This window comes from Zootoca vivipara, chromosome 5, assembly GCF_965207765.1.
Source record: "Zootoca vivipara chromosome 5, rZooViv2.hap1.1, whole genome shotgun sequence".
NCBI classification, from domain to species: domain Eukaryota; kingdom Metazoa; phylum Chordata; class Lepidosauria; order Squamata; family Lacertidae; genus Zootoca; species Zootoca vivipara.
Genome location: NC_142588.1, coordinates 95,324,479 through 95,348,575, shown reverse-complemented (window position 1 = coordinate 95,348,575; position 24,097 = coordinate 95,324,479). Strand labels below are relative to the sequence as shown.

At 45.1% G+C, this 24,097-nt stretch overlaps 1 protein-coding gene across 1 annotated transcript; it reads right to left on the bottom strand.

Annotated features, from left to right (window-relative positions):
• Nucleotides 1-616: 616 nt before the first annotated feature.
• Nucleotides 617-16,138, bottom strand: TMEM207 (transmembrane protein 207). The gene is made up of 5 exons (XM_060275212.2): nucleotides 15,953-16,138; nucleotides 4,759-4,796; nucleotides 2,447-2,491; nucleotides 1,802-1,944; nucleotides 617-959 (listed from the first exon to the last, which is right to left on the bottom strand). Exons 1-5 carry the CDS (start codon nucleotides 16,031-16,033, stop codon nucleotides 742-744), a joined length of 525 nt encoding a protein of 174 aa, XP_060131195.2. The 5' UTR covers nucleotides 16,034-16,138; the 3' UTR covers nucleotides 617-741.
• Between the last annotated feature and the right edge of the window lie 7,959 nt (nucleotides 16,139-24,097).

The following is a 24,097-nucleotide window of genomic DNA, read 5'->3' as shown; positions in this document are numbered from 1 at the left end:
TTCCCACCCCCCAAAAATTTAAATAAAAACCAATCGTTCAACCCAACCCAGCTAGCAGACCCTTGCATTCTGATCCAGCCATGTTTTGATGGGGATGCCTTACTTAATGACATGGACACGGAGCAATGGATTCAAACTACAAGAAAGAAGGTTCCACCTAAACATTAGGAAGAACTTCCTGACAGTAAGAGCTGTTCGGCAGTGGAATTTGCTGCCAAGGAGTGTGGTGGAGTCTCCTTCTTTGGAGGTCTTTAAGCAGAGGCTTGACAGGCATATGTCAAGAATGCTTTGGTGGTGTTTCCTGCTTGGCAGGGGGTTGGACTGGATGGCCCTCGTGGTCTCTTCCAACTCTATGATTCTATGAATGCACATAGGAAAGGCCTGCAGCAAAGGCAATGCTCAACTTGAGTCACAGAATCCTAGAATTGTAGAGTTGGAAGGAACCCTGAGGATCATCCAGTCCAACCCCTTACAATGCAGGAATACGCAGCTGTCCCACACGGGGATCGAACCCGCGACGTTGGCGTTATCCGCTATCCAGTCCTTCACTCAATTGACTGAAGTAGCATTTCTTTATTCATTGCGCACACTTTCCCCTTTCCACATAGCTTGAAGCAACGTTTCAGCCTCACAACAACCCTGTGAGGTAGGTAAAGCTGAGGCAGAGTGGCCTGGCCATGGTGGCCCCATGAGCTTCCTAACCAAGGGAAGGGCTGCCTATGTCCCAGCCCAGCCCTCTAGCTAGGACTCTGAGTCCTCTCCCCATGAAAGTGGGTCTGCGGTCATGTCACCCCTCAGCCTGGAAGCTGAGCAGCACCTCTGGGTGGTCCCTGGCTTCACAATCTCCTCGTAGGACGGAGGTGGCTCATTCCTCGCCACTGTATCAAAGATGAAATCGGAGGAGCTCCACTGGGGGTGAGGGTGGATTGGGGGCACAGTCCTCAGCCTACCGTCACTCTCTAGGGAAAAAAAGAGAGGAGAGAGAGAGAGAGAGAGAGAGAGAGAGAGAGAGAGAGAGAGAGAGAGAGAGTCCATGATAATGTGAGAAAGCACTCGGTGAAACATAAAACCAAAGAGTGGTAGAGTTGGAAGGGACCCCCAAAGGTCATCCAAACCAGTCCACTGCAGTGCAGGAACTTTCTTCTCCGCCTGGTGACTTCCGACCCCCTCCATGTGGGTCCTTTATTTCCTTATTAGCTGCATCTATTTTTCAATAAACTTAACCAATATTAAATGTTGTTTGTAAATTCAACCGTGGAATTTGCTGCCAAGGAGTGTGGTGGAGTCTCCTTCTTTGGAGGTCTTTAAGCAGAGGCTTGACAGCCATATGTCAAGAATGCTTTGATGGTGTTTCCTGCTTGGCAGGGGGTTGGACTGGATGGCCCTTGTGGTCTCTTCCAACTCTATGATTCTATGATTCTTTTTGACTTATATTATAACAAGAGTTAATCAAAGCATATTAAAGGTGGGGAGAATGTTCTTTTAAATATAGTCTATAGATGTCCCATTCTTTCTTAAGCTTTTGGATCGACGGGTCCCCGACCTTCTCTGTCACGTTCGCTAATTCTAAATACTCAAACAATTTAAGCTGCCCCTCCTCTTGAGTTGGAATTTGATCTCCTTTCCACCCTCTGGCTAACAGCATTCTTGCTGTTTGATGCATAGGCTACGTAAAAAACCTCCTTCTTTCTATCGAAATGTCTGATGCCATAATATCCTCGCTTAGGGATTTTCATCCAGACTTCTGAATGAGCCCAGATGAGAAGCGGATCCTCTCTCCACATCCAGACGCGAAACTCACTGTGTCCTGAATCGGCGTCGCTGAGGGCAAACACGGCGACTGTCTGCTGAGAGGAGAAGAGCCTCCGTCGTTTCAGCCAGTGCTGCAGGCAGCAGGCAGCAATGCACAGGAGGATCGCAGCCAAGAAAAGGGAGACGGAGAACCTGAAGGAGAGAGAAATCCACAAGGCTGAGCTCAGAAAACTTGGTCTCTCCTCCAGGAGTTCAGCCATTCCAATCAAGTTACCCAAAAAACGAGACTCCGACTTTTAATGTTTTTACCTACACCTCATGTGTGGGGGAAAACAGCCCAGTCCTGTGGAACTCTCTGCCACTAGAGATTCAGCAGGTGCCTTCTGTGCCAGCTTTTAAACTCCTGCTGAAAACTTCTCTATTCCACCAGGCCTATGCAGGCAATTAAGAAGTCATCCTTCCACAATGGTTAATTGGTGTCTGTGTTTATACACACACACACACACACACACACACACACACACACACACACACATTTTAATGTTTCTTTATCGGATGGTTCTGTGTAAACCACTTGGGTATGTTTTTAAGACACAACAGTATACAATTTTAAAAATCATAAATCTATCTATCTATCTGTCCTTGGAGTGTATCCTTCATTAATGCTTTCCCCCCAAAGATATTAAACACGCACCAGATATACCAGGCAATCAGACTCTGCTCTTCATAAACATCACACCTGAAAACAAAAAGAATAATATCAATACGGTGAAGGGAGGTATTTGGTTTTTCTCTCAGCAGGGACAAAACCCACCCCCTCCAAAAACTTGTTACTGTACCCACCAGCCTCTGACACGGGTGATCCTGAAAGTTCACAGTTCATCAATTTGCAGAAAAATCAGTACATGGGCTAAAATCGGCACTGCGTTCAATAGCACCTCATCCTTCCCTGTTCCACTGACATCAAAGCCAGTATTTTTTTACAAGAGCCGTTCTGAGAACAGAGGATGTACCATATTTTTTCTACTAGGCCAGCATTCTCTACTCTGAGTCTTCTCCTTCTCTGGCGATCATTCATAGCCGAGTAAGATAGTCTTCCATGAACACGGTTTTAACAATGAGTCCATAAGTGACTGTGGAGGCCAATTCTGGATCCACACCTCCTTCCACAGTGGGGACATGAGTTTCCGGGTGGGAGTTGATCCTGGTGAGGGTTTGCCAAGCGTGCCTTCCTCTTAGGACGTTTCTCCCTTGCGTCCTGAGTTCAAGTGTCTTCAAAGCCCATGACACCTTTGGTGAAGGCTGTTCTCCAACCGGAGCACTTGCTGGCCAGTGTTTCGCAGTTGTCTGTGTTTTTACAGTACTACATTTTTAAAGATTTTCCTTGAGACAGTCTTTGAACCTCTTTCGTTGACCACCAGCATTACGCTTTCCATTTTTATGTTCGTGATAGAATAGTTGCTTTAGAAGACGATCATCAGGCATCCGCACAACATGACCAGTCCAACGAAGTACTCCTGCCCCCCCCAGTCTCTCTGCTCCCCACCTCCCATCCTAAAGAGAAGTGCCTCCTCACACTGCCCCACAGGGGCCTGAGAAGCACCCCCTGGCCAGCCCCAAAGGCACCATTCACCTGCAGAGCTTACAATCAGGGCTGCTGAAACAAACAGACGCCCAAGCCTTTGGGAGGCAGAGGCACAAGAGGGAGGGAAGGAAAGAGGGGCAGAGGACAGGGTTGCCCGTGGCATCCCTGACCATCATTCAAGGCACCCCATGGTGCCATGACACACTGGTTGAAAACCTCTGCCATAGAGTAAGCTGTCGTGCCCAGTTTAGCGAGGCTACTTCCCCTTTACCTTGGCAGGAAATGGGTATTCACCCTCCAGCCTACCTCTGTGTAAAGAGGTTTAGTTGCTCACAAGCAGCTCTTGAGTTCCTCTACCAATAATCTAGGAACTTTCACCACTTTGTAACTAAGCTAAGTGTTACTGCCTGTGCAACTTTTCTGACTGATGCATGGAAAAGCACATAAATCTGACCTTTGGAGAGTTTGTAAGTAAATCAATTTTTAACTTACCAAATGACTGATATTTTCCTACCGGTATGCTGGGAAAAGAGGGAAATTTTGGAAGTCTCTTGGAAGGGAATATATTAAAGGTCTAACAACCTATATTTTCACACTTTATTTTGCTGCTTATTTTGTGATTTTTAACTCTCTGCTGGGGTTCTCCCACCAAAGAGTATTTGCCACAAAACTGGAATTTGGCACAAGGGAATTCTCCTTTCTATGTTTATGTTTTCCTTGAACCAACAATTAAATCTTCACAACAGCCCTGTGAGGCAGGATTGGCCGAGAGAAGACTCTGATTGGTCCAAGGTCACACTCAGTGAGCCGAGTGGGGATTTGAATCCTGGTCTCTCCCAGGCCTTAGTTCAACGTTCTAACCACTGCACCACACTAGTAGCTTCCAGTTGAGAAAGAGCCATAGCTCTGTGCTTTGAATGAGAGAGGTCTTGAAACTCTGGAGAGCCACTGCCAGCCAGGGTTGGCAATACTGAGCTTAGATGGGCCACTAGTCTCCCTTGGTGTAAGGCCGATTCCTCTGCTGCAAATGCGCAGCTGGTGCTTGGACCCAATTCATGCACCTTCTTCTTCTTCTTTGGCAATCACTCGTAGCTGAGTAAGATTGTCTTCCATAAACATGATTTAAGCAATGGGTCCATAAGTGACTGTGGAGGCCAATTCTGGATCCACACGTCCTTCCACAGTGGGGACATTGGTTTCCAGGCAGGAGTTGATCACGGTGTGGATTTGCCAAGCGTGCCTTCCTCCTCTTAGCACGTTTCTCCCTTGCGTCCTGAGTTCGAGTGTCTTCAAAGCCCATGGCACCTTTGGGAAAGGCTTGTCAGCGCTAGCCCAGCCCTGCAACTTTGCACCGTCCCTCCTCCCCACCCAAACTAATGTTCCCAGAAAAGAAAAAGTAACGCAAATTAGAACTGGCTTACCTGTCAGCAGATTCACACTCTGCTTCTGAACCTGATGCCTGAAACACACAGAGAACATGAGAAACTGAGGTGCGGTTAGGTGAGCTTAGACTCCAGGCTTTCAAACTTGGGGCTTTAACTGTCTTTAGATGGCAACAAGGATTACTTAACCGCAAAACGCCTAGCTGTGAAACCCACAGTCGGGATTCAAGGGCAAGAGCCACTCTCCCCTCCTGGTGTCTCCAGCAGCCGCCGGTCTTCAGAAGCATCGCTGCCTCCAGCTGTGAACGCAAAGCAGAGCCATCCTGGCTAGGAGCCTTCGATAGCCTGTGCACAAAAAGCTTGTAAGCCTTGAATCTCTTTAAAATAGGAGGTTTAATTAAGCCCTATGGGTCACAGGTTTTGCTTAAAGCAGGATGGCAAATCCTAAATCACAAGAGTCTAGAAGAAAACACTTAGACAGCATCTAAATCCGGGTGTTTTGGTGGTGGTGGTTGGTGCTGCTGCTGTTACCTTTTCCTCTTTTAAAGCATCCATCTTGGTGGCCAGCGCTGCCTCCTGTGGCTTCACAGGCATCAGAAGACCTCAAGGGTACCCACCACAACGGTGTTATAAGAATTTTGAGGTCATATATATATATATAATAATTGTTCATAAAACATGTACATGAATGTACAGAAACATGTCTGAAGCAGCACAGGAAAACAGGCCTGACTGACACCATTTTGACTCTCTCTGACCAGGTGTTCCTCTGCAAGGAAGAAGTGGGGTGGGGGAAACCTTCTCATTGTCTCAGGAATTAAAGTGATAATCCCTGGCATCCTGATACCTAAGTGCCAGACAAAAGGGTGTGATTAACTTGGCTGGGAAACAGGGAAATGTAAATATCTCTTTTTTGTTGATTAGGTTTTGGGGGCAGGGGGCAGGGTCCAGACTGCTCAGACTACTGCCACCAGACCTCCCCGTTCATGATGTACCTATGATGAATCTAGGGAGGGGGGGTCTTGGGCTACACCCCTTCTGTGACATATGGATGATGCTTCTGGGGGGTGGGCTGAAACCAATTTCAAATTTCTTTTTAAGGGCAATACATCTTTGTTTGGGGCCTTCCTTGTTCTCCTGCGTGAGAGGAAGGACCCTGTTGCAACAGCGAAAATAAAAGTGCCTTGCTTCGTACGTCCTGGTTTGGTCTCTGTTATTTGGTGGGCAGGAGACGCTTAAATTCGTCTTACAGGTAGGTAGCCGTGTTGGTCTGGATCGAAGTAAAATAAAAAAATTCCTTCAGTAGCACCTTAAAGACCAACTAAGTTTTTATTTTGGTATGAGCTTTCGTGTGCATGCACACTTCTTCAGATACAGTGAAATGGAAGTTTCCAGGCACTTATGTAGAGAAGGGGTGGGGAGGGGTGGGGATGGGGAGGGGGGATCACTCAGAAGGGTGGTGGAAATGGGTGATTGACTGACTGATAGCTGTTGATGACCGCAAACGACTGCAAATGGTTTTGCATGAAAAAGCAAGGGTTGAGATGGCTGAAGATCGCTTATCATGTATAATGAGATAAGAACCCGATATCTCTGTTCAAACCAGGTCCCTCCATGGTTTTGAGCTTGGTGATAAGTTGCAATTCAGCAACTTCTCTTTCCAGTCTATTTCTGAAATTCTTTTGTAGTAAGACAGCTACTTTGAGATCTTGTATAGAGTGTCCTGGGAGATTGAAGTGTTCTCCTACTGGTTTTTCTGTCTTCTGGTTCCTGATGTCAGATTTATGTCCATTTATCCTTTGGCGTAGGGTTTGGCCTGTTTGTCCAATATAGAGAGCTGAAGGGCACTGTTGGCATTTGATGGCATACACAATGTTAGAGGATGAGCAATTAAATAGTCCTGAGATGGTATGTTGGATGTTGTTGGGGCCAGTAATGGTGTTGTCTGGGTGTATGTGGCAGCAAAGTTGGCATCTGGGTTTATTGCAGGCTCTGGTACCAGTGTCCATGTTAAGTCTGGTGGTTGTATTATTGTGGGTGAGGAGTTGTTTAAGATTGGGTGGCTGTCTGTAGGCAATGAAAGGTCTTCCTCCCAGAGCTTGAGAAAGGGAGCGGTCATTGTCCAGGAGAGGCTGTAGATCTCTGATGATGCGTTGTACTGTTTTAGCTTGGGAGCTGTATGTGATGACTAGTGGTGTTCTGTTATTTTCTTTTTTGGGTCTGTCTTGCAGCAGGTTCTCTCTAGGTATCTGTCTGGCTCTGTTGATCTGTTGTTTAACTTCATCAGGTGGATATTTTAGTTCTAAAAAGGTTTGCTGTAGATCTCTTAGGTGAGATTCTCTGTCTGTAGAGTTGGAACAGATGCGGTTGTAACGTAAGGCCTGGCTGTATACGATGGATTGTTTGGTATGTTTGGGATGGTAGCTAGAAGCATGTAGATATGTTTGTCGGTCAGTTGGTTTTCTGTATAAGGTGGTGTCTATACGTCCATCCTGTATTTTTATAGTAGTGTCCAAAAAATGTATTTCTTGCATAGATTGGTTCATTGTTAGGTTGATGGTGGGGTGAAAGTCATTGAATGTCTGGTGGAAGGTTTCCAGGGTCTGTCGTCCATGTGTCCAGATAATAAAAATATCGTCAATGTATCGCAGGTACAGGAGAGGTTTGAGTGGGTAGGAGTTAAGGAAACGTTGTTCTAAATCTGCCATGAAGATGTTGGCATACTGTGGGGCCATGCGGGTGCCCATGGCTGTGCCGCTGATCTGGAGGAACAGGTCATCACCAAATTTGAAGTGGTTGTGGGTAAGGACAAAGTGGCAGAGTTTGGTAGCAAAGTCCGCTGTGGTTTTATCTGAAATGGTGTTCCTTATGGCTTGTAAACCATCATTGTGTGGGATGTTGGTATATAGAGATTCCACATCCATAGTGGCTAGTATAGTATTGTTAGGAAGATTGTTCAAATATTGTATTTTCCTCAGAAAATCTGTGGTGTCACGTACGTAGCTGGGAGCACTGATAGCATATGGTTTCAGAACAGAGTCCATATAGCCGGAAACACCCACTGTAATGGTGCCAATACCTGAGATGATGGGGCGTCCTGGGTTTCCTGGTTTGTGTATTTTGGGTAGAAGATAGAAAGTTCCTGGCTGAGGTTCCGCTGGTGTGTTTGTGAGGATCTGTTCTTGGATGTGTAGGGGTAGCTCCTTAATAATCTTGTTCAGTTCTTTTTTGTATGCTTGTGTGGGGTCTGAGTCCAATTTCATGTAAAAGGCAGTATTGGAAAGTTGTCTGTGGGCCTCTTGGATGTAATCAGTTTTGTTCATGATGACGACAGCTCCACCCTTGTCTGCCTCTTTAATTATAATGTCTGGGTTGTTCCTGAGATTTTCTATGGCTCTCCTTTCAGCATGGTTTAGATTTTGTTGTAAGCGATGGTGTTTTCTGGTCACATCCGTTTGGATTCTGTGGCGGAAGCATTCGATGTACAGATCTAGTGTGGTATTGCGTCCATCAGGAGGGGTCCATGTGGAGTCCCTTTTTGTGTAACTTCTTTTCGGTGGTAGTTGGTGGTCAATGTTCTGTTCATTGATGCGTTTGGAGGGTGATGGTTGTTCCCCAGTAAGTTGAGAGGTGTTGTGTTGTGGGGATGTAGTTTGTTCTACTTTGTCTTGTTCTTGTGTGTGATGAAAATACTCCTTCAGGCGTAAACGGCGGAAAAATGCTTCCAGGTCCCCGCAGAACTGAATCATGTGTTGGGATTTGGCAGGGCAGAATGATAGTCCCCGTGAAAGGACGGATTCCTCAGCTGGGCTGAGTGTTTGCTGTGAAAGATTGACAATGTTGTTGATCTTGTTTTGATTGGTGGCCTGTAGGTTGGAAAGGTTGCAGAGTTTTTTATTTTTCTGGTTCTTCAGTAACTCCAGTTGAGAGTGGTAAATGGTTTGTTTTTCCTTGTGGAACTTCTGCCAGGCCGGGTGATTCCTGATGGAGTTCTCCAGTGCAGAGAGTTCCTCCTTTATTAACTTCTGTTTGGAATACAGAACGCCGATAAGATGTTTCAGCAGTTTCTTAGATAAAGTGTGGCATAGTTTTCTGGCATATTCTGTGGGATAAGTTGATTGAAGAGGGTTCTTAATTCTAAGACCCTTAGGTACAATGTCCAGGTTTTTGCATTTAGATAGAAAGAGGATGTCAGTTTGTACCTGGGCAAGTTTCTTGGTGAGGTTGATGGACTTCCATTTCATGCGGCTCAATGTGGTGCCTTCCATAGTTCTGGTTACAGGTAGGTAGCCGTGTTGGTCTGGATCGAAGTAAAATAAAAAAATTCCTTCAGTAGCACCTTAAAGACCAACTAAGTTTTTATTTTGGTATGAGCTTTCGTGTGCATGCACACTTCTTCAGATACAGTGAAATGGAAGTTTCCAGGCACTTATGTAGAGAAGGGGTGGGGAGGGGTGGGGATGGGGAGGGGGGATCACTCAGAAGGGTGGTGGAAATGGGTGATTGACTGACTGATAGCTGTTGATGACCGCAAACGACTGCAAATGGTTTTGCATGAAAAAGCAAGGGTTGAGATGGCTGAAGATCGCTTATCATGTATAATGAGATAAGAACCCGATATCTCTGTTCAAACCAGGTCCCTCCATGGTTTTGAGCTTGGTGATAAGTTGCAATTCAGCAACTTCTCTTTCCAGTCTATTTCTGAAATTCTTTTGTAGTAAGACAGCTACTTTGAGATCTTGTATAGAGTGTCCTGGGAGATTGAAGTGTTCTCCTACTGGTTTTTCTGTCTTCTGGTTCCTGATGTCAGATTTATGTCCATTTATCCTTTGGCGTAGGGTTTGGCCTGTTTGTCCAATATAGAGAGCTGAAGGGCACTGTTGGCATTTGATGGCATACACAATGTTAGAGGATGAGCAATTAAATAGTCCTGAGATGGTATGTTGGATGTTGTTGGGGCCAGTAATGGTGTTGTCTGGGTGTATGTGGCAGCAAAGTTGGCATCTGGGTTTATTGCAGGCTCTGGTACCAGTGTCCATGTTAAGTCTGGTGGTTGTATTATTGTGGGTGAGGAGTTGTTTAAGATTGGGTGGCTGTCTGTAGGCAATGAAAGGTCTTCCTCCCAGAGCTTGAGAAAGGGAGCGGTCATTGTCCAGGAGAGGCTGTAGATCTCTGATGATGCGTTGTACTGTTTTAGCTTGGGAGCTGTATGTGATGACTAGTGGTGTTCTGTTATTTTCTTTTTTGGGTCTGTCTTGCAGCAGGTTCTCTCTAGGTATCTGTCTGGCTCTGTTGATCTGTTGTTTAACTTCATCAGGTGGATATTTTAGTTCTAAAAAGGTTTGCTGTAGATCTCTTAGGTGAGATTCTCTGTCTGTAGAGTTGGAACAGATGCGGTTGTAACGTAAGGCCTGGCTGTATACGATGGATTGTTTGGTATGTTTGGGATGGTAGCTAGAAGCATGTAGATATGTTTGTCGGTCAGTTGGTTTTCTGTATAAGGTGGTGTCTATACGTCCATCCTGTATTTTTATAGTAGTGTCCAAAAAATGTATTTCTTGCATAGATTGGTTCATTGTTAGGTTGATGGTGGGGTGAAAGTCATTGAATGTCTGGTGGAAGGTTTCCAGGGTCTGTCGTCCATGTGTCCAGATAATAAAAATATCGTCAATGTATCGCAGGTACAGGAGAGGTTTGAGTGGGTAGGAGTTAAGGAAACGTTGTTCTAAATCTGCCATGAAGATGTTGGCATACTGTGGGGCCATGCGGGTGCCCATGGCTGTGCCGCTGATCTGGAGGAACAGGTCATCACCAAATTTGAAGTGGTTGTGGGTAAGGACAAAGTGGCAGAGTTTGGTAGCAAAGTCCGCTGTGGTTTTATCTGAAATGGTGTTCCTTATGGCTTGTAAACCATCATTGTGTGGGATGTTGGTATATAGAGATTCCACATCCATAGTGGCTAGTATAGTATTGTTAGGAAGATTGTTCAAATATTGTATTTTCCTCAGAAAATCTGTGGTGTCACGTACGTAGCTGGGAGCACTGATAGCATATGGTTTCAGAACAGAGTCCATATAGCCGGAAACACCCACTGTAATGGTGCCAATACCTGAGATCCTGGGTTTCCTGGTTTGTGTATTTTGGGTAGAAGATAGAAAGTTCCTGGCCGAGGTTCCGCTGGTGTGTTTGTGAGGATCTGTTCTTGGATGTGTAGGGGTAGCTCCTTAATAATCTTGTTCAGTTCTTTTTTGTATGCTTGTGTGGGGTCTGAGTCCAATTTCATGTAAAAGGCAGTATTGGAAAGTTGTCTGTGGGCCTCTTGGATGTAATCAGTTTTGTTCATGATGACGACAGCTCCACCCTTGTCTGCCTCTTTAATTATAATGTCTGGGTTGTTCCTGAGATTTTCTATGGCTCTCCTTTCAGCATGGTTTAGATTTTGTTGTAAGCGATGGTGTTTTCTGGTCACATCCGTTTGGATTCTGTGGCGGAAGCATTCGATGTACAGATCTAGTGTGGTATTGCGTCCATCAGGAGGGGTCCATGTGGAGTCCCTTTTTGTGTAACTTCTTTTCGGTGGTAGTTGGTGGTCAATGTTCTGTTCATTGATGCGTTTGGAGGGTGATGGTTGTTCCCCAGTAAGTTGAGAGGTGTTGTGTTGTGGGGATGTAGTTTGTTCTACTTTGTCTTGTTCTTGTGTGTGATGAAAATACTCCTTCAGGCGTAAACGGCGGAAAAATGCTTCCAGGTCCCCGCAGAACTGAATCATGTGTTGGGATTTGGCAGGGCAGAATGATAGTCCCCGTGAAAGGACGGATTCCTCAGCTGGGCTGAGTGTTTGCTGTGAAAGATTGACAATGTTGTTGATCTTGTTTTGATTGGTGGCCTGTAGGTTGGAAAGGTTGCAGAGTTTTTTATTTTTCTGGTTCTTCAGTAACTCCAGTTGAGAGTGGTAAATGGTTTGTTTTTCCTTGTGGAACTTCTGCCAGGCCGGGTGATTCCTGATGGAGTTCTCCAGTGCAGAGAGTTCCTCCTTTATTAACTTCTGTTTGGAATACAGAACGCCGATAAGATGTTTCAGCAGTTTCTTAGATAAAGTGTGGCATAGTTTTCTGGCATATTCTGTGGGATAAGTTGATTGAAGAGGGTTCTTAATTCTAAGACCCTTAGGTACAATGTCCAGGTTTTTGCATTTAGATAGAAAGAGGATGTCAGTTTGTACCTGGGCAAGTTTCTTGGTGAGGTTGATGGACTTCCATTTCATGCGGCTCAATGTGGTGCCTTCCATAGTTCTGGTTACAGGTAGGTAGCCGTGTTGGTCTGGATCGAAGTAAAATAAAAAAATTCCTTCAGTAGCACCTTAAAGACCAACCAATTGGACTCAGACCCCACACAAGCATACAAAAAAGAACTGAACAAGATTATTAAGGAGCTACCCCTACACATCCAAGAACAGATCCTCACAAACACACCAGCGGAACCTCGGCCAGGAACTTTCTATCTTCTACCCAAAATACACAAACCAGGAAACCCAGGACGCCCCATCATCTCAGGTATTGGCACCATTACAGTGGGTGTTTCCGGCTATATGGACTCTGTTCTGAAACCATATGCTATCAGTGCTCCCAGCTACGTACGTGACACCACAGATTTTCTGAGGAAAATACAATATTTGAACAATCTTCCTAACAATACTATACTAGCCACTATGGATGTGGAATCTCTATATACCAACATCCCACACAATGATGGTTTACAAGCCATAAGGAACACCATTTCAGATAAAACCACAGCGGACTTTGCTACCAAACTCTGCCACTTTGTCCTTACCCACAACCACTTCAAATTTGGTGATGACCTGTTCCTCCAGATCAGCGGCACAGCCATGGGCACCCGCATGGCCCCACAGTATGCCAACATCTTCATGGCAGATTTAGAACAACGTTTCCTTAACTCCTACCCACTCAAACCTCTCCTGTACCTGCGATACATTGACGATATTTTTATTATCTGGACACATGGACGACAGACCCTGGAAACCTTCCACCAGACATTCAATGACTTTCACCCCACCATCAACCTAACAATGAACCAATCTATGCAAGAAATACATTTTTTGGACACTACTATAAAAATACAGGATGGACGTATAGACACCACCTTATACAGAAAACCAACTGACCGACAAACATATCTACATGCTTCTAGCTACCATCCCAAACATACCAAACAATCCATCGTATACAGCCAGGCCTTACGTTACAACCGCATCTGTTCCAACTCTACAGACAGAGAATCTCACCTAAGAGATCTACAGCAAACCTTTTTAGAACTAAAATATCCACCTGATGAAGTTAAACAACAGATCAACAGAGCCAGACAGATACCTAGAGAGAACCTGCTGCAAGACAGACCCAAAAAAGAAAATAACAGAACACCACTAGTCATCACATACAGCTCCCAAGCTAAAACAGTACAACGCATCATCAGAGATCTACAGCCTCTCCTGGACAATGACCGCTCCCTTTCTCAAGCTCTGGGAGGAAGACCTTTCATTGCCTACAGACAGCCACCCAATCTTAAACAACTCCTCACCCACAATAATACAACCACCAGACTTAACATGGACACTGGTACCAGAGCCTGCAATAAACCCAGATGCCAACTTTGCTGCCACATACACCCAGACAACACCATTACTGGCCCCAACAACATCCAACATACCATCTCAGGACTATTTAATTGCTCATCCTCTAACATTGTGTATGCCATCAAATGCCAACAGTGCCCTTCAGCTCTCTATATTGGACAAACAGGCCAAACCCTACGCCAAAGGATAAATGGACATAAATCTGACATCAGGAACCAGAAGACAGAAAAACCAGTAGGAGAACACTTCAATCTCCCAGGACACTCTATACAAGATCTCAAAGTAGCTGTCTTACTACAAAAGAATTTCAGAAATAGACTGGAAAGAGAAGTTGCTGAATTGCAACTTATCACCAAGCTCAAAACCATGGAGGGACCTGGTTTGAACAGAGATATCGGGTTCTTATCTCATTATACATGATAAGCGATCTTCAGCCATCTCAACCCTTGCTTTTTCATGCAAAACCATTTGCAGTCGTTTGCGGTCATCAACAGCTATCAGTCAGTCAATCACCCATTTCCACCACCCTTCTGAGTGATCCCCCCTCCCCATCCCCACCCCTCCCCACCCCTTCTCTACATAAGTGCCTGGAAACTTCCATTTCACTGTATCTGAAGAAGTGTGCATGCACACGAAAGCTCATACCAAAATAAAAACTTAGTTGGTCTTTAAGGTGCTACTGAAGGAATTTTTTTATTTTACTTAAATTCGTCTGTTTGCCTGGATCCTTGGGATCTCCCTGGGCAGGATCCATTTCTCTGGGTTCATAGGAACCAGCTTAAATTTTACTTCAACGGTGACCCCAGTAAAAACCAGAATCCTGGTCCCCCCCCCCTTATAGCTCAGTTGGTAGAGCATGAGACTCTTAATCTCAGGGTCGTGGGTTTGAAGCCAACACTGGGCGAAAGATTCCTGCATTGCAGGGGCTTGGACCTTCACGTTTGCACATTTGCAACTCTCCAATTCATTGGTTCTATGAAAGAATATGTCTTCTCCAAAGAACAGTTCTCAAGGGCACAAAGCCCTCGGGACCCACTCCTCAAAAATATATTTCCTCAATTGGATTTGCCGCAATCTTATTCATGTCCTATCAAAAGGAAATATACTGTGCTCTCTCCTCAGCCGTATAAATTATGTGGGAAAGTATAAATAACGCATACGGAACTGAACTAATGGAGTAGCCCAGAAGAATGTTCAAGGAGAATTTATTGCTGTCCCATCTCCGCCACAGCTCTTACTTTATACCTCATTAGCAGATCTCGCTTGGCCAAGGAGAGTTATCATATCACCCATTCCGAGCAGCACCCTTTGTGTTAAATTTGTGAGAGACAAAGTTAATGAAGATCTGGCTTCTCAGTCGGCAGTGGTGCTTCGGGCAAAATAAAATAAAGCCCAAGTAATAATGCTACGTAGAACAAGGAGGCTGAGTGAGGGTGGCTGGAAAGAACGCAGAGAAACAAAGGAGTTTTTCCACTAGAGTTGAAATGAATTTTGAGGTGGGTGGGTGGGTAGGTGGGTGGGAATCCCAAGTGTGATTTATTTATTTTTTGGCTTGCAAAAAGTTCACATTTATATTTCCCTGAATGAAGTTTCCCCCACGCATAGGAGCCTCTGGCAGTGATGCATGTCTGTAACAGCAGCCTAGCCAAAATTATTATTTAGAATAATAAATAGCAAATTATTGGGATAATTGAATTCAGCGAGTAATAATAAATCCCAAAGTGTTCCTTTGGAGCGCTCCTTTCGCTGCACCCTCAAGCGGTTCTCAAAGCAGCTTTCAAAATATTCATAAAATAAAATGGAGCTCAAATTTAGTGCAGGGAGAGAAAACCAGAATGTTTCAGTCTGCCTCCCATGGACTCCTTCCTTGTTCTTCTCAGGGGGTCGTACGAGGCAATGGCTCCCGCCAAGATTCTCCAAGCTCAAGCTCCGAAAAGGTTCTGTATACTCGGTATATTTATACGACACAAGAACATTATGAAGAGTCCTGCGGCCAACCAGATCGAAACCTGCAAGAAGGGTTCGAACAATGGGGAGCAACTCTCTCCCCCTGGGATGCTGCCCCAACTGTGGAGACAGAGCAGAGCCATCCTGGCTAGTAGCCAGCCCCTCCTCTCCTCCGTGAATTTGTCTGATCCTCTTTGAAAGCTATCAAAGTGGGTGGCCATCCCTGCCTCCTGTGGGAATGAGTTCCACAGGTTAACTGCGCTGCACAAATACGGACTTTGTTTCATCAGTCCTGAATCTTCCAAAACTCAGCTTCGTAGGATGCCTATGTTTTCTAGAGTTACAAGAGAGGGAGAAAAACTTCTCCATCCACTTTTCCCGAGCCATGTATGATTTTATGAACTTTGATCGTGTCATTTCTCACTCGACTTTTATCTAAACTAAAAAGTCCCGAATGCTGCAGCCTTTTTTCAACAGGGTGTCGCTCCAACCCCTTTTAGCGGCCCTTTTCTGAACCTTTCCCAACTCTGCAATATCCATTTTTGAGGTGAGTTGTCCAGGACTGTACACAGTATTCCAAATGCGGTTGCACCATAGATCTGTATAATGGGGTTATGATATAAGGGCAATGCTCACCTCGACATACAAGAGTGCCAAGCAGATCTCTCCGGTTTGCAAGACCAGAAGGAAGTCCAGCCCAAATGGAAGATTCCTCATGGTCAACCTTTGTGAAAGCTTCTCAGATCTCGGTTCTTAACCTGAGGTTCTCCTGAGTTTGATCCGGAATGCTTCCCAGTTCCTTGTGCAGCCGGGGGTGGGGGGTTAATTATGGGATGTGGAGCAAGTGCATCGAGCAATAGATTGCCCATGTGACGTGGGAGTTATTGCTGCCTTCACACACCCTTGCCTACAAAGGGCATCCCACTCGAGGAGCTTACCTTGTGGGCCCTGGTGAAGGTCAGGCATTTGCAAATTGGAAACAACCTTTTTATTATACCTCCTAATCCCTGGATCTAACAGCATCTATGTGCTTGGGAAATGTCAATCAGGCAAATAAGCATTCAGAATTTTTTGCAAGAAATTCAAGCTGCAAAAATATTCTTGCAAGCCACCCCCCCTCCCCGCAATTTATTTCACCTCTAATGAAATGTTATTCAGTTCCTTAAATTCTCCCTCCTCTTCCCCCCTCTTCGTGTGATTCTACTAGATCTGCCCCCCCCCCGAAACACAAGCCCTTGTGTTGCAAAGCCATCATTACTCTGTTCCTTGCAAAATTAACACAAATAGTGTTGCTGGGAATGACCATTCCCTTCATTTAAAGTTAAACATTGAGCTCAATTGCACCCTTGGGGCAATGATTGACCGAGGTGCCAAAGAGCAGCTCAGAAATACTCGTGGCTGGATCAGAGCTGAGAGCAAGAGTGGAACCTTTGCTGCTCTCTCTTCTTGGCCTGGATCCCAGCTACTCAAAAAGGGGAGGGTTTGGCGCTTGGGGCTCCTTCATCGCCCCCCAGCCACAACACCGGGAAGTCAAAGGTCACAGAGTGAATTTTCCTATCGCCCCCTCATGTCGCCCAAATATAATGCAGTCCAGTGGAAAGAGAGACTTGGGACCTTAGAGTCACAGAATTGTAGGGTTGGAAGACACCCCCAAAGCAGGTGCATCCTATTTCAAAGGGATTTCAAAGGTGGAATTGACATCTGGGGGGAATTTTCCACTTTGCCCTGGATCTTTTTAATGTGCGACATTTTAATGTATTTTAATCTTTGTTGGAAGCTGCCCAGAGTGGCTGGGGAAACCCAGCCGGATGGGCGGGGTACAATTAATAAATTATTGTTATTATTATTATATTATTATTATTATCTTAGAGAAGTCAGTCACTGATCTATAATGAGTTGAGGAAAATGTTTAAAATAACTTTTATTAAAAACCAGAAGCTTTCTTACTAGGATTGATAGGAACTGAAGAAAATATTTGTGTATGCCGCCCGAATATTGTTAGACCAGAGATGGAAAGAAGAGAAGACACAGACGAAAGAAGAATGGCAGATCAAGCTAATGGAGTATGCAGAAATGGCAAAATTAATGGAAAAGCTCAGAGAAGTTTTAAAAAGAGTGGGAATCCTTTATTGTTAATGTGCAAAAATACTGTAAACAAGATGATCCATTGGCAGGATTTTAAGGAAACGCTTGCAACTAGCAGAAAATTAGGGGGGGGGAATTAAGGGAAATAATAATTGGAAAAGTATAAGTATGGAAATGCAGAATAATTTGGTTAATATAAGGAACCAGAAGTGGATATGGAGGGAAGTCCAGAGATTTAAAGAATCTCAAAGATAATGTTTGTGAAAGGTGCTTGTATAAACTTACACTTTGTAGAAATAAGAGTTAATTACTGTTTTAACTTGTGAAAATGTAAATTTATTTACAAAAAAAAGAAAGAGAAGTCAGTCACTTTTTTGGCATTTTTGTAGGGGAAAAGCTCAATTGCTTTGGGGTTTGTCTAGTACACAAATCACAGCTAAAGAATCCCTCGTAGATGGATATCCAACTTCTGTTTAAAATGAAGGACAGGCCCCACCTTCCATGGCCATAGAATAGGAAGGGACCCTGAGTGTCATTCAGCCCCACTCCCTGGTTCTAGAATTCTATAGGGGATGTTGCCCCTGTTCACTTCAGTCGCCAACCCCACCCACCCATAGCTGCCAAGTTTTCCCTTTTCTCGCGAGGAAGCCTATTCAGCATAAGGGAAAATCCCTTTAAAAAAGGGATAACTTGGCAGCTATGCACCCACCTGTCATTGCCTTTGCCAACTGTCCTTTCCCCCACCCCTTCTTTAAACCTCCCCACTTGAAATATAATCAGAGTATTGATTTCACGGTCTTTATTTCAGCTCATGGTAAACAGTGAGTGAGTGATTTCCCCCCAAAACCTCTGCCTATATATACATTATTTACACAATGGGTCCCGTGTGATTGGCTGATTCAACTCCCCTCCTGGAGCCTGATTGGACTGTTCCTGCAGGCCAATCAGGTTACTGATTCACTTCCTCCTGGAGCCTGATTGTGCGGCTCCTGCAGACCAATCAGGTTGCTGCCTTCTAGGATCCTACTTCCCTATTGTTATAGGATCCAAGCTCAGTACATAACACCACTACTCTCACCCGTCCTCACAGCTCGCCCAACAGCTTGCCAACACAATCTGTGAAGCACATTCTCACACCCATTAAATAGCTCACCTGGGCCACCGGCCACCCATGCTGGTTGCTCACCCACCTGCCTGCCTACCGTTCATCAAACTCAACTCTCTGAGCCCACGGCAGGGACAAAGCAGGGCCACCAGGTGAAGCTGAGGCTCACCGAGGTCACCTGAGCCTCAAGCAACAGCAAAGGATCCAGGAGTACCCCCAAGGTACATACCTGCTCCTTCAGAGGAAGGGTAACCCCATCAAGGAGCAGGCAACCTCCCAGCCATCTGGTCGGGGGAACCACCCACTAACAATGCCTCCGTCTTTTCTGGATTGAGCTTCAGTTTGTTGGCTCTCACCCAACATTTCTGAGGCAAGATATCAGTCCACCACTTTCATTGCCTCACCTACAGGTGCAAAGGAGAAGTAGAGCTGTGTGTCATCAGCATATTGCGGACAATGTACTCCAAAACTCCAGATAAAGTGATGTGAAATGCAGCATGACGATGACCAGAGGAACCAGAGACCAAATTGCAAACATGCACTAGATTATGGAGAAAGCTAGAAAGTTCCAGAAAAACATCTACTTCTGCTTCATTGACTATGCAAAAGCATTTTCAACCACAGCAAACTATGGCAAGTTCTTAAAGAAATGGGAGTGCCTGATCACCTCATCTGTCTCCTGAGAAATCTCTATGTGGGACAAGAAGCTACAGTTAGAACTGGATATGGAACAACTGATTGGTTCAAAATTGGGAAAGGAGTACGACAAGGCTGTATATTGCCTCCCTGCTTATTTAAGTTATATGCAGAATTCATCATGCGCAGGGCAGTCTCCAGCAGGTCGCACGCCCTGGCGCTGAGGGGTGGAGATCGCTCCGGCGCCCTGGCGCACCGCGCCAACGGGGGTCTACCTAGAGCCGGCCCTGATCATGCGAAAGGCTGGACTGGATGAATCCCTAACTGGAATTAAGATTGCTGACAGAAATATCAACAACCTCAGATATGGTGATGACACAACCTTGATGGCAGAAAGTGAGGAGGAATTAAAGAACCTTTTAATGAGGGTGAAAGAGGAGAGCGCAAAATATGGTCTGAAGCTCAACATCAAAAAACCAAGATCATGGCCACTGGTCCCATCACCTCCTGGCAAATAGAAGGGGAAGAAATGGAGGCAGTGAGAGATTTTACTTTCTTGGGCTCCATGATCGCTGCAGATGGTGACAGCAGTCACGAAATTAAAAGACGCCTGCTTCTTGGGAGAAAAGCAATGACAAACCTAGACAGCATCTTAAAAAGCAGAGACATCACCTTGCCGGCAAAGGTCCATATAGTTAAAGCTATGGTTTTCCCAGTAGTGATGTATGGAAGTGAGAGCTGGACCATAAAGAAGGCTGATCGCCGAAGAATTGATGCTTTTGAATTATTATTTTTTTGCCTTCAAAGCAATGATACTAGCAGGAAAGGCAACAATAGCTTTAGGTTGGAAAGATAGAGAAAAATGGACAGTAGAGGTCTGGACTAATTATTTGTTTGAATTTATTCAGTCAGACATCGTGGCAGTAACGTCACAGGAAATAACATGGAGGGCCAAGTCTACTATTATAAGGACCAGATGGAACCCCTGTCTTCAATGGATAACAACTACTGGACCAAAAGACATTCAGTGGAAATTAAAGACATTGTGCCCGTGGCTGAGGACAACTGTTTTAACCCTTCCAATGGATTATGGGTGGGGGAGGGGGTGGGAAGGGAAAGAAAAAATGGTACATATAATGTATGTAAAAAATTTCGTACTTCAATAAAAAAATTTTTTTTGAAAAAAGATGCTTTTGAATTAGGACAGATCCTGAAGCTGAGGCTCCAAGACTTTGGCTACCTCATGAGAAGAGAAGACTCCCTGGAAAAGACCCTGATGTTGGGAAAGATGGAGGGCACAAGGAGAAGGGGACGACAGAGGACGAGATGGTTGGACAGTGTTCTCGAACATGGGCGTAGGCAGGGGGACAGGAGGGGGCAGTTGCCCCCCTAGAAGCAGGGCCGCTGGCCAGCCTGCCCCGCTGCCCGCCGCCGCCTGGTGCCGTCTCCCTTCTCCCTAGCTGGCTGTGGGGCGGGTGGAGGCAAAGCCCCAGAGCCGCGCAAAGCGTTTGGCTGGCTTTCCCTCCGCCTGCCTCACAGCCAGCTTTCCCTCCACCCACCCCGGCGATCGCAGAGGGGGAGGAGGGGGTCGGAGCAGCCCGATTTTGGGCTGATCCTGGCGCCCCCTCGCCCCTGCCGATCGCGGAGGGGGAGGAGGGGGTCGGAGCAGCCCGATTTCGGATTGATCCTGGCGCCCCCTCACCCCTGAACGACTATGGTTTTCCTTGCCCCACTGTGGTCCCTCCCCCCGTGCCTTGGCCCCACCCCTTGCCCCTTGCCCCCCCATTTTTATCCTGGCTACGTCCCTGTTATCGAAGCTACCAACATGAGTCTGACCAAACTGCGGGAGGCAGTGGGAGACAGGAGTGCCTGGCATGCTCTGGTCCATGGGGTCACAAAGAGGCGGACATGACTAAACGACTAAACAACAACAACAACAAAAGAAGGAAAGGGGGGTTATGTCCAATGATGGGAGGGGCCAGGCAGCAAGACCAAGAATAATAGCACTTGCTGCTACCATCCCATGTGCACCTCACAAGTCACATATTCTATCTCCATCTGTCACACACAAAGTTTCAAACTGCAGCCGTGGTGCTTTTTTAAACCAATTAATAGCGGCTCAAAAGTGAGCACAAGGAAAGGTCTGATGGGAAGATCTCATTACTGCTAACCATGTCTGCCTTTGGAAAAGTCTGTCCATCATGAGCTAATTCCAGATTGCTTCCCTTTTTTGCAATTATTTCGCCACAAGCAGCCTACTGGTTCTTCCACGAGATACTGCTATCTCAGATGCCAGCACAGAGCTCTCCAAATTGCTTCAATTAAAGGTGGTTCATGTATCATCTCTGGAAGGTGTTAGCAGGCAAAGCCAGTGTCCAAGAAACTGGAAAACAGATCTCAATCCAATGCACAAAACTATGTTTTTCTGGGCTGAAATAATCAGGAATTGACATTTTTGGTCAATTTGCAGGCCCAGAACTAGGCTTACTCAACTAGACTATCTGAAAGACAGCCCCTTATTATGCACCACAGATAAATAGTCCACTCCCCACTTCAGAAGAAAGAATTGTGGGGAAATCATTTGACCATGATCACAATTCCTTCCCACTTAGGGTCATCTTTTGAACATGATCCAATATGCCACAAGAGTTTTCCATGAAAGGCTTGATGGAATGAAGGGGAAATATCAAGAGGCCACCCATTTTCAGCAATTCCTAGAATCATAGACTTGTAGAGTTGGAAGGAATCCCAAGGGTCATCTAGTCCAACCCCCCTGCAATGCTCAAAATGGGGGTTTCTTTTTTAATATAAAAAAGTATGAAAAATCTTTTCTGAGAAATTACGGCTCAGTCCTTGCAATTTCTTGGAAGATTCATGACAGAAAAAAGAAAAAAGCTACCTACCTGTAACTAGAAAAAAGAAACAGGTAGGTAGCCGTGTTGGTCTGAGTCGAAGCAAAATAAAAAAATTCCTTCAGTAGCACCTTAAAGACCAACTAAGTTTATATTTTGGTATGAGCTTTCGTGGGCATGCACACTTCTTCAGATACAGGAAAACAGATCTCAAGAACATGCACACTTCTTCTCATATCTGAAGAAGTGTGCATGCACACGAAAGCTCATACCAAAATATAAACTTAGTTGGTCTTTAAGGTGCTACTGAAGGAATTTTTTTAGAAAAAAGAAAGTCCTTCTTCACACTATGGAACTTCCTGCCACCAGAGAGTCTCTCTCCCAAAAAGTAAAGAGGGAGTTTTTGTTTTCTTTTGATTTCGTTCTAACTATTTATTTGTGCTTTTATCTTGTATTTTTATCTTGCGACCCGTCCTGAGATCTCTGGGTGAAGGGTGGTATATAGATTTAATAATTAATGATGATAATAATGATAATGATAATAAATACTGTAAAAGGGTCTGTTGCCCTCAGGTCTCTCTTGTATCGGGTGGTTCAGTGGCTCTCCTGCTGTCCCCCATTTTCTTTTCAATACAGTACTTTAAAAATACATACAGGACTGCTTTCCCTCTGAAAGCAAGCCTAAATCTCTTTCTCATTTATACAAGTTCTTATATGCGAACTGCAGACTGATAAGAAGTCTGGGAGGTGACTGGACAGCCATCTACAAATACGCTTCCAAGTTCCTCCTTCCATTCAAATGCATTGTGCTTGAGATGGCTATTGCTGTGACAGAACCTCAGCAGATATTTAAAGTCACAAAATGTGCAGCAAAAAAATAAAGTGTGGAAATATAGGCTGTTGGACCTTTAATATATTCTCTTCCAAGAGAGTTCCAAAATTTCCCTCTTTTCCCAGCATAGGAAAAGATCAGACATTTGGTAAGTTAAAAATCGATTTACTTACAAACTCTCCAAAGGTCAGATTTATGTGCTTTTCCATGCACCAGTCAGAAAAGTTGCACGGGCGGTAAAAAATAGCTTAATTACAAAGAGGTGAAAGTTCTTAAATTATTGGTAGAGGAACTCGAGAGTAGCTTGAGTGAACGACACGGCTGAGCTGGAGCAACCACATCAAAACTCTTCAAATGCTGAGCTTCTCAGGTAGACTGAATACAACAGGCTTGATTACCTGGAAGGACACTCACTCACTGGATCCTCACTTTGTCCTGGTGAGTGGGCTTGCACATTCCTATGACCCCTGTGAGCGAAGCCGTCGAGAATCTCGTACTTCCAGCAGGGTCACCATAGCTGCCAAGTTTTCCCTTTTCTCGCGAGGAAGCCTATTCAGCATAAGGGAAAATCCCTTTAAAAAAGGGATAACTTGGCAGCTATGAGGGTCACCCAAGGCAGTAAGGTCAAAGGGAAGGAGCTAGACCAGGCTTCCTCAACCTCGGCCCTCCAGATGTTTTGAGACTACAATTCCCTTCATCCCTGACCACTGGTCCTGCTAGCTAGGGATCATGGGAGTTGGAGGTGGAAAACATATGGAGGGCCGAGGTTGAGGAAGCCTGAGCTAGACAAAGAATGATAAAAAAAACCTCAATGGCAGAACAGGCAGGTGATAACAAGCGGTATATTACATTTTTTTTAAAAAAATAATAATTTTTATTAGTTTTATATGATAACACAAAAAGACAAGACATAAGAAAAAACATTTCTGTCCACCTTCCCTGCCTCCCCCCACAAGTCCCCTTCTGCCACAAGTGGATCCTGCGGGTGTTGCGAGTCGAAGGTAGTCCATTTTAAAGCTGGGTTTGTCCTCACCCCCCTCTCCTTAGCTCCTGGACCCCCCCCCTGCCACCAGGAGGCCCCGAGACACAGGGAGAGATTGAGATAGGGAACCCCCCCCCAACCATTTATATCCTCTGGCATAATAACACAAACAAACAAACAATAAAATAAAATAAATAATAATAATAATAATATCAATTTCTTACTTTGTTAAACATTGTATTTGTGACTTCCTCAGATCCCTTCTTCCTGATTTTCATAGTTCTTAATA